Raw genomic sequence first — 12,765 nt, 5'->3', positions numbered from 1 at the left:
ATCAGTATGTTTTAGTAGTACCAGTATGTTTTAGTAGTATCAGTATGTTTTTGTAGTACCAGTATGTTTTAAGAGTACCTGTATGTTTTAGTAGTACATGTATGTTTTAGTAGTACCAGTATGTTTTAGCAGTACCAGTATGTTTTAGGAGTACCAGTATGTTTAGCAGTACCAGTATGTTTTAGCAGTACCAGTATGTTTTAGTAGTACCAGTATGTTTTAACAGTACCAGTATGTTTTAGTAGTATCAGTATATTTAAGTAGTACCTGTATGTTTTAGTAGTATCAGTATGTTTTAGCAGTACCAGTATGTTTTAGTAGTACATATATGTTTTAGAAGTACCAGTATGTTTTAGTAGTACATGTATGTTTTAGTAGTATCAGTATGTTTTAGTAGTGCGTGTATGTTTTAGTAGTATCAGTATGTTTTAGCAGTACCAGTATGTTTTAGTAGTATCAGTATGTTTTAGTAGTGCATGTATGTTTTAGTAGTATCAGTATGTTTTAGCAGTACCAGTATGTTTTAGTAGTGCGTGTATGTTTTAGTAGTATCAGTATGTTTTAGCAGTATGTTTTAGCAGTACCAGTATGTTTTAGTAGTATCAGTATGTTTTAGCAGTACCAGTATGTTTTAGTAGTACATATATGTTTTAGAAGTACCAGTATGTTTTAGTAGTACATGTATGTTTTAGTAGTATCAGTATGTTTTAGTAGTGCGTGTATGTTTTAGTAGTATCAGTATGTTTTAGCAGTACCAGTATGTTTTAGCAGTATCAGTATGTTTTAGCAGTACCAGTATGTTTTAGTAGTACCAGTATGTTTTGTAGTACCAGTATGTTTTAGTAGTATCAGTATGTTTTAGCAGTACCAGTATGTTTTAGCAGTATCAGTATGTTTTAGGAGTACCAGTATGTTTTAGCAGTACCAGTATGTTTTAGCAGTACCAGTATGTTTTAGTAGTATCAGTATGTTTTAGTAGTACCAGTATGTTTCAGTAATACCAGCATGTTTTAGGAGTACCAGTATGTTTTAGCAGTACCTGAATGTTTAAGGAGAGCCTGTGTGTTTTAGAAATACCTGTATGTTGGAGGAGTAGAAGATTTCCTGTTTGAGATCGTTCACCTCCAGTTCCTCCATATCGTGGTGTTCCTGTATGGATGAGGAGAGACGGGATGCTCCTGAACCCATTGGGAAGTGACACATGTGATTAACCATGTGATTGATCAACTAATTCAAAAAAGGAAAAGAAAAATCTCATTGTTAATATTCTTTCTTTATGCAGTGGGCTGATTTGACAGAGTACATTGATCCTACATGTATTTTGTAATATTGTGACCACCTAGTAAATGTAAATGACAACACACATAATAACACTTCCTGGAGAGGAATTTGGAACTTGTTTTAAATCCCTTTGTAAATTGATAATACTGGGAAACTTCTCCAAACTGGACCCTAAGAAAACCAGTCCTCCAAAATTATCAATTGAATTTCAAAGTCCCAACAGAAATCTTAACATTTCCTTACCAATCAATTAATTTTTACAAAACCAACCATCCCTAAAAACTGGACTCTGGTCATTTTTAAAAGAAACAGCAGGTAACAAACAAATCTAATTTCCCCTGATAACACTGGCAACCTTTTTAAGACAAGAAAATATTGGTCAGTGGGGAATAAAGACCATCAAACACCCACGTGTTATTGAAAATTATTAGAAGATACATGTACATTGATTTTCTTGATTTCCGATGACTGAAAATTCCTAACAAATGGGAATTTAACAATTTTATATCTATAACTGTACTTTTCACAAACATTTAAAACAAATTCATTATAAATTACATATCAAAGCAACAGAGTTTAGTTATTAAACAGAAATGTCAATAAAGAAACTTCTATTAGTTTTCTACTGTCTTTTAACGGGATTACGGAATGTATTAATTGGGATGATCTTTATACCTGTAGTATTAATTATGTACAAGCCAGTTAATTAAATGTCCACTGATAATTATTTAAGATGGTGATTTTCAATTACAAGGATCATAGTGAACAGGGCCTACCTTGTGTATTGAATCTTCGTTAACAGCTTGGGGGTGATTACAGCAATGGTACAGATTGTAAATATATCTAAACTTAAATCTTTTATCAAAACTATTTCCTTTAAAAATTGGTTTTTATACAAAGATAAGTGCTTATTTTGTTCATACAAATGATACGACGAAGAAAAATCTAATGATAATTGAGATAAAAGTATCACTAAATCCTAAGTTCTCAGACATCTCTCTAATCTGTCCATTTCATTCAGTCTGGCAGCTGACCGGTTTAGAGAAGTTTCACTGTATATACAATACAATAGGTTCAAATCAAGTTAATGCTACCTGAATGATATATTACATGAGACCTCAGGATGTGTGCAAGGAGAAGATGGTGTGTAATAGAATGACTAGCTCTCTAGTCCACACTAACCAGTTTAGCAGCACACTGTATAGAATCACTGTCACTGGACTTCCTGTCTGACTTGTAATCCCCTACAGGGCTCTGCAGATCCCTCAGGTGGTCAAAGTCTGCACCCTGTATCATCCCCGCGAGAACCTGTCGGGCTTGGGACAGGGTCTCAGTACTGTGTCCCTTCACTGCCAAATCCAGAACCTGTAGAGTCAAGATTCTCTGTTATAATAACTTAATTTCAAGTTAAAGTTAAGATTCTCCATTATAATAACTTAATGTCAAGTTAAGATTCTCTGTTATAATAACTTAATGTCTAGTTAAAGTCAAGATTCTCCATTATAATAACTAAATGTCAAGTTAAAGTCAAGATTCTCCATTCTAATAACTTAATGTCAATTAAAGTCAAGATTCTCTGTTATAATAACTTATGTCAAGTTAAAGCAGAGGTTCTCCATTATACAGTATATAACTTACTGTTAAATTGAAAGTCGAAGCTCTACTTTACACATAACTTAATGTGAAATTAAAGTTGAAGCTCTACTTTACACATAACTTAATGTGGAATTAAAGTTGAAGCTCTACTTTACACATAACTTAATGTGAAATTAAAGTCAATGCTCTACTTTACACATAACTTAATGTGAAATTAAAGTCAAAGCTCAACTTTACACATAACTTAATGTGAAATTAAAGTTGAAGCTCTACTTTACACATAACTTAATGTGAAATTAAAGTTGAAGCTCTACTTTACACATAACTTAATGTGGAATTAAAGTTGAAGCTCTACTTTACACATAACTTAATGTGAAATTAAAGTCAAAACTCTACTTTACACATAACTTAATGTGAAATTAAAGTCAAAGTTCTACTTTACACATATTAACTTAATGTGGAATTAAAGTTTAGACTCTCTTCTACATTTGTTTACCATAAATACTTTATTCCTTCATCAAATCTTGTTATCCCGTTATAATACAACAAAACATATTTCTGCATTCATAGTTTCTTAAATTTTTTTTTTTATATTTTCACTTGTTACCGATTATCAAACAAACAAAAAAAGAATGAGACTTAAAGTACTGGTGTTCACATTCAAAACAAATTCCAAAAAATCACTTCACACAAACCTGGAATACTTTGAATACACAACTTCTGTCGGTGTCTGTTGTCTCCAGCAGCAGAGAAATGGGCATCCTCATGCACCACTCCACAACACAGAATAACATACCCACGATCAACTGAAATCCACAGCAGAGAGGGCTTACAGCAATCATTACCTCAACTATACACACATTATCTGATTCTTTGCATTAAATGATTCCGAAATGTGTGAATTTACAAGAAGTTTCTCTTGCTTTACGCTAGAGTCTCAAAATTATGTTATTCAGCCTACCTTCCTTTCCTCCTGAGAGACATCTAGTCCTGTGAGGGGGATTAAAACGGCAACGGTTGCCGTCACAACCTCTATGATAAGCTTTGGTAAATCAGTATGGTAACTGAACAGCTGGTCAGTGTGGTCACATAAAATTGATAGCACATCTGCTGCGGTTTTGGCAACTACTTTGTTTTTGCACTGAAATAATAGAATGAAAATGAAACTATTGTAATCTAACATGAAACAATTTTTTTAAAAAACAATATTAAGAATAAATCTGAATTACATTCTGTCACATACCCTTAGGTTTCCCAGTAGTACCATCACAGCCTCATGAAGTCTAGCATGAAGGGTACGATGACACAACTCTTCATACAAATATACACCAATACTGCTTAAAGCTATACACCTGAAATATCAACAAGCACCTGTCAATCTTCCCGGAATACTACTGAAATAACAATTCTCTTAATTCAACTTAAAGAGATCTACTTTTTAAAAAAAAATCTCAATATCCTTTTATGTGGAAATTTTCTCCAAATCTACTTTTACTTTCATTTCATTTCTTACCTGGCTGTTTCTGCAGACTCTTTCTTTGCACTATGTAACAACTGATCAATTAATGAATCCTACACATGGAGAGGAAAAAAAATCATCAAAAAATTTCCTTGATGTTAAATCTTATCTGATTTTGTTACTAGTGCTACTTTCTGTGTGTGAAGTATGCCTACCTTGAAAATTTTACAGGACAAGGACTCTACAGACAAATCTCCAACACTCAGAACCTGTAGGTATGGATAGTGGTTTGGGAAACACACCAAACTTCCAATCAGAGACAGGGCCTCCGATCTAGGAGTCTGAAAATAGGAAACAGTTTACTGAAGTCAGCTAAAGATCAAGGTCTGCTGAAGACAGTGGCAATAAGATCTGCCATCAAATACATCCAAAAAAAAAAAGCTACAAGGGCTAATCTTCCATAATTAGTAAATCAGAAGTAAAGTTATAATTAAACACTACCGTATATACTCGCCTATAAGTCGGATTTTGGGGAGTCAATTTTTGGTCCAAAACTCTATGTCCGACTTATAGGCGCGTCCTAAGAAGATTGGTATTTTTCTGGGCAGCGTAATGTAGTGTTTTTTAAACAACTCCGACGATTATCATGGACTACCACACAAATGATTATTGTTCACAAATACTAGACATATTGTATTGTTTATGTATTTTAAAATTATGTATAACGTACAAGTATTTACATATTTTTATGCAAGGTGAAGATAACGAACAGTGATCATTCTCATAACTCCTATAAGCAATAAAAAGAGATAGTTGGGCAAACACGGACCCCTGGACACACCAGAGGTGGGATCAGGTGCCTAGGAGGAGTAAACATCCCCTGTTATCTAGTTAAAATTATTTACATACCGGTAACTAATACTTTCAATTCAACTAATCTATCGTTTCTCGGTAAAATTGAATTAAGAACCCGATTTAATACTGAAATATTCATATGTATACCGGCTGAAATATATTTCATAAAAGATTGAATATTGTTAGCAGATAATTTAGATCATCATTCTTGATTCTTAAAAACTCTATTGTTGATACAATGAATTATACAGGAATCCCACAATAACAGTTTGCGGGAGGCACATGTCACTAAGTAAACACAGTGTAAGGACTGGTAATTAGGAGACCATAATTGCATAGGTAAACAAGGGATCATTGCCCATAATAGATCAAGTGTTGCATTTAAACCCCAAACAGAGATGGCTTGGATATTGAGCACCTCATAATTATTAATTTCTCAAAATATTTTTTGAAACATAGGTAAAAACACTAGAGCTTTGACTTGAAATTGTCAACCGATTCTGACAAAAAAATTGTACCGACTTATAAGCGGGTCAATGGCAAATTCCTACAAAATAACCTTAAAAAATACAACCGACTTATAGGCGGACCAACTTATAGGCGAGTATATACAGTATCTATTAAAAAAAAAACCAAAATATCTTTATAGCCATGCCAGAATACCACAATATGACTTACTAAATACTAAAGCATACCATTAGATGCCAAGTTTTTTTCCCGAATTTAAGATTGTTCACCTTTGCATTAAAATCATCATGCAAGACACTGCACATATTTTTCACCTAAACTCTCCGAGATCAGCAAGAGACACCAAACTAAAACTAATCTGAACTAAATTAATGTTTCTCCCTATTTCTGGACACTAACCTGTCTGAGGTCGGGAGACGACAACACCACTCCCACTGCATGGATTAAGTTTTTGATTAGTAATGTGGAGCTCATTAATGGCATGGAGAAAAAGCGAGGTCCACAGTGTCTCACCAACACATTGACAATCTCCTGAAAACACAAAAATCGCAATCAGCCCAAACTACACGGACATGATTCGTTTCATTAAGTATTCTTTGTAGTTCCTATGATACAAACAACATCCTACATGTACAGTGTATCATCCCAATATAGTTCCTTAATTAGCCTTTGATTTCACCCTCACCTTCTTCATCCTCTAATCCATTCCAATTGTTATTCATTTATATCACTTCTGTAGGCTTTAACTCTTACATTATCACTTTACCCATCTTTTAATTATCCCCTCCCTATGCACTTTGTCCAGTCAGATATTTTACCCTGCCCTGACAGACAATTCACCCTGCCCTAATTGACAATTTGCCCTGCTCTGACTGACAATTCATCCTGCCCTGACAGACAATTTACCCTGCCCTGACTAACAATTTACCCTGCCTTCACTGACAATTTACCCTGCCTTGACAGATAATTTATCCTACCATGACTAACAATTCACCCTGCCCTGACAGACAATTTACCCTGTCCTGACAGATAATTTACCCTGTCCTGACAATTTACCCTTGCCCTAATTGACATTTTACTCTGCCCTGACAGACAGTTTACCCTGTGTTGACAGATAATTTACTCTTGCCCTAATTGACAATTTACCCTGCCCTGACATACCTGATCCTTTGACCCAATCCCTGTGTGGAGCCACATGTAAAACTGAGACAGGAGCTCGTCAGGGAGAGAGACATCATGTCTTCTGACCACTGTCTGACACAGAAGCTGATATGCCAGGAGTTTACCTTTCTTAAAATCATCGGACAATGTCAGACACTGCAAAACAATAACCAATTACAGGAAAAAGTAATTAATAAAGTTACCTGACAAAGAGTAAAACCATGATTATTTACAATGTAATGCTCAACATTCATCCCCCTCACTACATGGCTTATTCCTGGGGGTCCTATCCAATGACTTGTCCTTTAACTTTAGAAACTAAAGTTAATCCAATTCTTTGTAATTTAGCATCCCTGCATGTTTCTCATATTGCACACCAAATACACTGACTATCTAGTCCCATCCAGTGACCTTGACCTTTTAGATGTTACCTTGAAACCAATTGGAATTAAGGTATTCAATGTGTAATGACCATATTTCATATCTAATAAATGGATGGTGGAATTTTTGTAATCATGGTATCATTTTGAAGGGTTCATCAAATAAAAATAATCCACCATAGGAATTTTCAAAATTTTGTTTACTGCTTGATTTATTTCACCTAGGATTTAACATTGAAGTATATGGGAAAAGCATGTTTTATTACAATATTTTAAAAAGAAATTATATTTTCACACAAATCTCTAAGTAGAAAGTTACAAACACTTTCTCTTAGTGAAAATATGAAATAAAATTAATCATTGACCACACACATTTTTAGAAAATTAGATTTTTCTTGATTTTATAAAGGGCAGACAACTCTTCCAAAAAGTCTTAAGTGCAAAAAGGTCAGCTTCTAATCATTTTCCAGTCATGTGAATTTCATCTGCTTCACTTTCATCATTATTTAACAATAAACCTTTATGTGGATCTAAATCCTTCAAAACTGTTCATTATCCTTTCAGTATACATGGAATACCTTAAGGTCTTTATACAAGGTATTCCTGTAACTCAGATAAAAAATTTGCAGACCAATATGGATGAAATCTTGCACACAGTGCTGATCCAATAAATAAACAATTGTACAAACAGATGGTTACACAACTACTCTGCATGTACGAGGGTTGTCCTAAAATTCTGCATGCATACACAGCTCAAAACTTTAAAATCAATCAGCGAAATTTTGATAAACTATTATATTTATGATTTTCATTAGCTATTTTGATAAACTACTATATTTATGATTTTCATTAGCTATTTTGATAAACTATTATATCTATGATTTTCATTAGCTATTTTTGATAAACTATTATATCTATGATTTTCATTAGCTATTTTGATAAACTATTATATCTATGATTTTCATTAGCTATTTTGATAAACTTTTATATCTATGATTTTCATTAGCTATTTTGATAAACTATTATATTTATGATTTTCATTAGCTATTTTGATAAACTATTATATCTATGATTTTCATTAGCTATTTTTGACATCGTGCCACCTCCTGGTCTTATTACACAAGATACTTGTACTTTGCCTATTCATTCACTTACAATATTTAATATTATTAGTTACACAGTCAGTTTGAGATGTATTACGGAGTCATCCAGGGTGGGAAATGGATATTCACATTGGGACTCGGTGAATAACGAATTTATCCTGCTGAGGACCTTTAGAAAATCAGTAACATATTTCATAAATATTACTCAGTTATAAAATTGAATTTCATATATATGTATCACAATGAAAATCATACAATCACAAATTTAAATCTTAACATCACAGTTAAGAATATAAACAATAATCATAAATAAAGAAATCATGTATGTTGAAACTGAATGCTGACATACAATGTAAGTTACGGTAGTTGTTAGATCAATATTCCCTTGCATGGAGACGGTATATTGAAATTTTGGGTGTCATATATGATTTGTAAGTGACATCACAGTTGCCAACTCTCTGAACGGAGACGGAATATTGAAATTTCAGGGGGGTCATGTGATTCATAAGTGACATCACAGTTGTCAAACTTATACACCCTCCGGACGGAGACGTAAAATAAAAAATTTCAGGGCGTTATGTGGTTAGCTTTTATCCAATCAATTATCTACAAATTTGTCTGAAGCAGGATAATTTTACTTATTACATATTGCAAATTATTTGTATCAGTTGCACTAGTTTCATTTCTCTGTGACTTCAGTTTAATGAGGAGCACCGCTTGTCTTGTTTGGGACAACCCTCATACATTCCCTGTACGAAAGTTATCGCTCATACATATATGTGTACTATACAATGTCATTCTGATAACTTTTAAAGGAATACCCTTCAAAATTTTGCTTATGAATATATTTCTAAATAATCAACAGACATTTCTGAACTTTGAATTGCAGAACTCCATATACAGCTTTTGCCCCCCCCCCCCCCCCCCCCCCAAAAAAAAAACCGAATGCATTTACTGGCACAATGAAATTGGACTACATTTCACTCCATAACTTCAAATGATGGAGAGAAAGATAAAGAATGAGTTACAAACCTCAAACTGCCATGGTGTGATAGTTGTAGTGGGAGGGATGCAGTCAGGGGGAGGGGGAGAAAATGTGTTATCCTCCGTCACCCCGATGTTATTCCGAATCTGTAACCAACAAAAATCATTATACATGTAGTTCTCCAGAATATAATTCATCTTTCCTCAAAGTACAATTCAAGACTGTTGGGCATAGTCGTAATCTATCAAATCTTAGACTGTTAGTTGAAAGTACGACAAAAATTCCCAAACACTAGCAAATGTCACTTTGAAATTTGTGCAAGTCATAATACTGGAACGCGAAATTTTACATGTACTGTAAGATGAGTTCTGAATTAAATTTTCAGATTTCAATGTGCATACATGTAATGTAAATAAAACTTCACTAAGATATTGACGAGATGAAATTTGAGACTTACTTTTTGATGTTTTGGAGATTTAAATACCATACAATACATGACACACACATATACAGTGTACATGTAGTAGTGCTAAGTCTATGAAAAAAGTATGCATGTATGGAGATAATATGTGATGCAAGTTTCTCATATTTAAAATCATGTATGAAAATCATGTATGCATTACTTTGAATGTGTGGATTATCAACATTGGTTTCTAATGCAAGTACAACTATAAAAATTACATGTAATACTACATGATAAATATCTGAAGATGGATCAACATTCCAATTTGTAATATGTGTGCTACCAGCCTCTTCATGTTCTCAAATACCTTCCTGCCTGTTGATAAATTCTCCTCCAAATGTGCATCAGGCTTTGGCTATTCACAGGAAAAAGTTCAATATAAAAAAAGTCAAGGTCTTCCTACTCTGCATTATAAAATGTAACTCGCTCACTGAGACTAGTGATTCATAGAAAAAAGGGATCACCTTGTGAAGCGTGTCCAGAATTCTGCTAAGTTCTTCATACACCAAGACATGATTCTCTGGATCTGTAATCTGGTTCACATCCCCCAGAATTCCTAGCATTCTCCTCCACAGTACCACAGCACTGTCTGGTAGCCAGCCCTGGACTGTTCCTCCAGCTAACACACTCCTCATGTCATCTGTACATTCTGTAAATACAGACATTAATATTCTGAAGTTTTTCTTTTTCCACTGTATGATGCACTAATACTTACATTTCCAATGTTTTAGCCTTTGATATCTTTAAAACTTGTAATGATAGGCAATTCCTCATTCATGAATGCATTGCAGTTGTAAACAATGCACATATAAATACATATGAATATGGTGGGTTATAATTATTTCAGTTGTGGATAAACATCATTGATCTAGATGGTTTTCCTTGTTTTTAATTAAGATCTTTGTATATGCAATCTACTCTGTACATGACACAAAATTCAACAGCATATACCATCCTTCTATTAATCCAAAACATAGCAGGAACACAAATATAATTTACATGTACCTAAACATATGTACACTTTGATCTTCTATTTAAATTCATGATAAAAAAATTCCTAGTTTGTAGTACAGTCTCACCTTTAGATTCCATACAACCATCTGTGGTAGTAGCTGCCATCTCAATGTGTAAACTATCCCGGTCAGGAGTGGGGCAGTCTTTCTGCTGTTGGTGGACGGTTAGTTCACTGATGGGGGAGGGGCTCTGGGAGTGAATTGAGGCTGGGGAGGGAGACCTCGAATCTGGGGGTAGAGAAAAATCTCATATACTGTCAACATATATTCATAACTTACATACAGATAAGTGGCCAGATTTAAATTGCTGAAGTGGTACATGTATGTTTAAATCTCGGGATATTTAATACCTAGATTGTTTATCCAGGTAAAGTAAATGCACATAAATACAATCCATTCTTCAACAATGTTAGACTTTAACAAAAGCTATCATAAACAGGAAGCAACATAACATATATAGAAATGACGTGAACATTTCACAACGTTTCATTGTGTTAACAGATTTATGAAAATTTGAAAGACCATGAAAACATGTCATAGCTAGTCTTTTATTGTGAAAAATTTCCTCTTTTTTTTAAGAATCCTTTTTTCAAGTAATAAAAAGACTTATAACAAGATGCATTTGTGAAACACAAATGCCCCCAATAATGGCCAATTCCAAAGATGGCCAAGGTCACAAGGGTAAACATCTTGGTACCAGTAGAAAGATCTTGTCACAAGAAATGCTCACATGCAATATGAAAGCTCTAATATAAATTTACCATTTAGAAGTATGACCAAATATTTTAAAAGTAGGTCAAACTCCAAGGTCAAGGTCACAGGGTCGAAAATGTTGGTACCCATGGAAAGGTCTTGTCACAAGGAATACTCATGTGAAATATCAAAGCTCTAGCACTTACTGTTCAAAAGTTATTAGCAAGGTTAAAGTTTCAGACAGAATGACAGACAGGACAAAAACAATATGCACCCCGACCTTCGATCTTGGGCGCATAAAAATGACACAGTGAAAGGATTAAGAAGATTAGCACGCAATGAGGCTACCAAATTACCATTCCCATTAAAAATCTTTCCTTCATATCATTTAAAATAATAGGCAAATCTTTCCACAATCTAGTCCTACCGACTTTGTTTCATGAATTCTACACACAGTACACCCTGACATACATCTATATGAGGTATCCTGCTCCGAACGCTCCAAACTGATGCTGTCAATATCAGCCTCACTCTGAAGACTATGCATGCTGAGCTTGGCCACTTCTAGATCCTCCGGGGCCGGAGAATCTACAAATAAAAGGAATCCTAACTTATAAAAGTATACATATTTCCTGTGAAAGCCTTTTAAGTTGCAAAACATTTTCAAACACCACAAAACAGAGTTGAACCCCATACAGCGGAGGGAGTAGAGCCTCTTAAACACTTTTCTTTTCCACATTTCTTTTCTGCTAAAAAGGATGTTACTTTAATGACTGTCAAAACTCTTACTAAATACATAACACTGTGTGGTATATGAATGTTTTGTGTACAGTGTAGTATAAAAGTACTCAAGTGAAACTGAACAAGCTAATACTAAACATAGTTTTGTAATAGTATTTTACTGTACTGAACAAATTTCCTTTTCTCATGAGTCTTAACTTCCATTATGATAAGTCATAAAACCAATTTATGGTTTAGGGAAAAAAAACTTCATTTTTTATCACCTTTTCTATACAACTGTATTACCAGGTAAATTACCTAACAGAATTTGCAATCATGCAGTGGAGCATAAAAATATGACATACACCTAGTATTGACAATATATCATCTACACAACTTGATACAAATCAATTGATAATAAACATTGACAATATTTTCACTTCTCCATGATACACACTGCCTCCAGACAACGGAAGTTACAGATGACATTTCTAACAAATAATGTTTAAATATAACCAATTCAGGTATACCACAGCTCACTTTATTGTTGGAGCCCTTTCTCACCCCCACCCCCCTCCCAACAATTTT

The 12,765-nt window shown here is 34.0% G+C and overlaps 1 protein-coding gene across 8 annotated transcripts in view; it reads right to left on the bottom strand.

Moving 5' to 3' along the window:
- The window catches only part of LOC125652816 (ral GTPase-activating protein subunit alpha-1-like), a 64,738-nt gene that overhangs the window by 21,405 nt on the left and 30,568 nt on the right, over positions 1-12,765 (bottom strand). For all 8 annotated transcript variants that reach the window (XM_056165460.1, XM_056165461.1, XM_056165462.1 and 5 more), the window contains 13 exons: positions 11,929-12,045; positions 10,831-10,992; positions 10,216-10,400; positions 9,336-9,434; positions 6,821-6,976; positions 6,059-6,190; positions 4,552-4,677; positions 4,391-4,449; positions 4,121-4,229; positions 3,839-4,018; positions 3,573-3,683; positions 2,464-2,646; positions 1,078-1,227 (listed from right to left, as the gene is read on the bottom strand). In XM_056165460.1, coding sequence (XP_056021435.1) covers positions 1,078-1,227; positions 2,464-2,646; positions 3,573-3,683; positions 3,839-4,018; positions 4,121-4,229; positions 4,391-4,449; positions 4,552-4,677; positions 6,059-6,190; positions 6,821-6,976; positions 9,336-9,434; positions 10,216-10,400; positions 10,831-10,992; positions 11,929-12,045 — 1,769 coding nt within the window. The remainder of the gene's footprint in view (positions 1-1,077; positions 1,228-2,463; positions 2,647-3,572; positions 3,684-3,838; positions 4,019-4,120; positions 4,230-4,390; positions 4,450-4,551; positions 4,678-6,058; positions 6,191-6,820; positions 6,977-9,335; positions 9,435-10,215; positions 10,401-10,830; positions 10,993-11,928; positions 12,046-12,765) is intronic.

This window comes from Ostrea edulis, chromosome 5 (genome assembly GCF_947568905.1).
Source record: "Ostrea edulis chromosome 5, xbOstEdul1.1, whole genome shotgun sequence".
NCBI classification, from domain to species: domain Eukaryota; kingdom Metazoa; phylum Mollusca; class Bivalvia; order Ostreida; family Ostreidae; genus Ostrea; species Ostrea edulis.
This window is presented reverse-complemented; position numbering and strand designations above follow the sequence as displayed.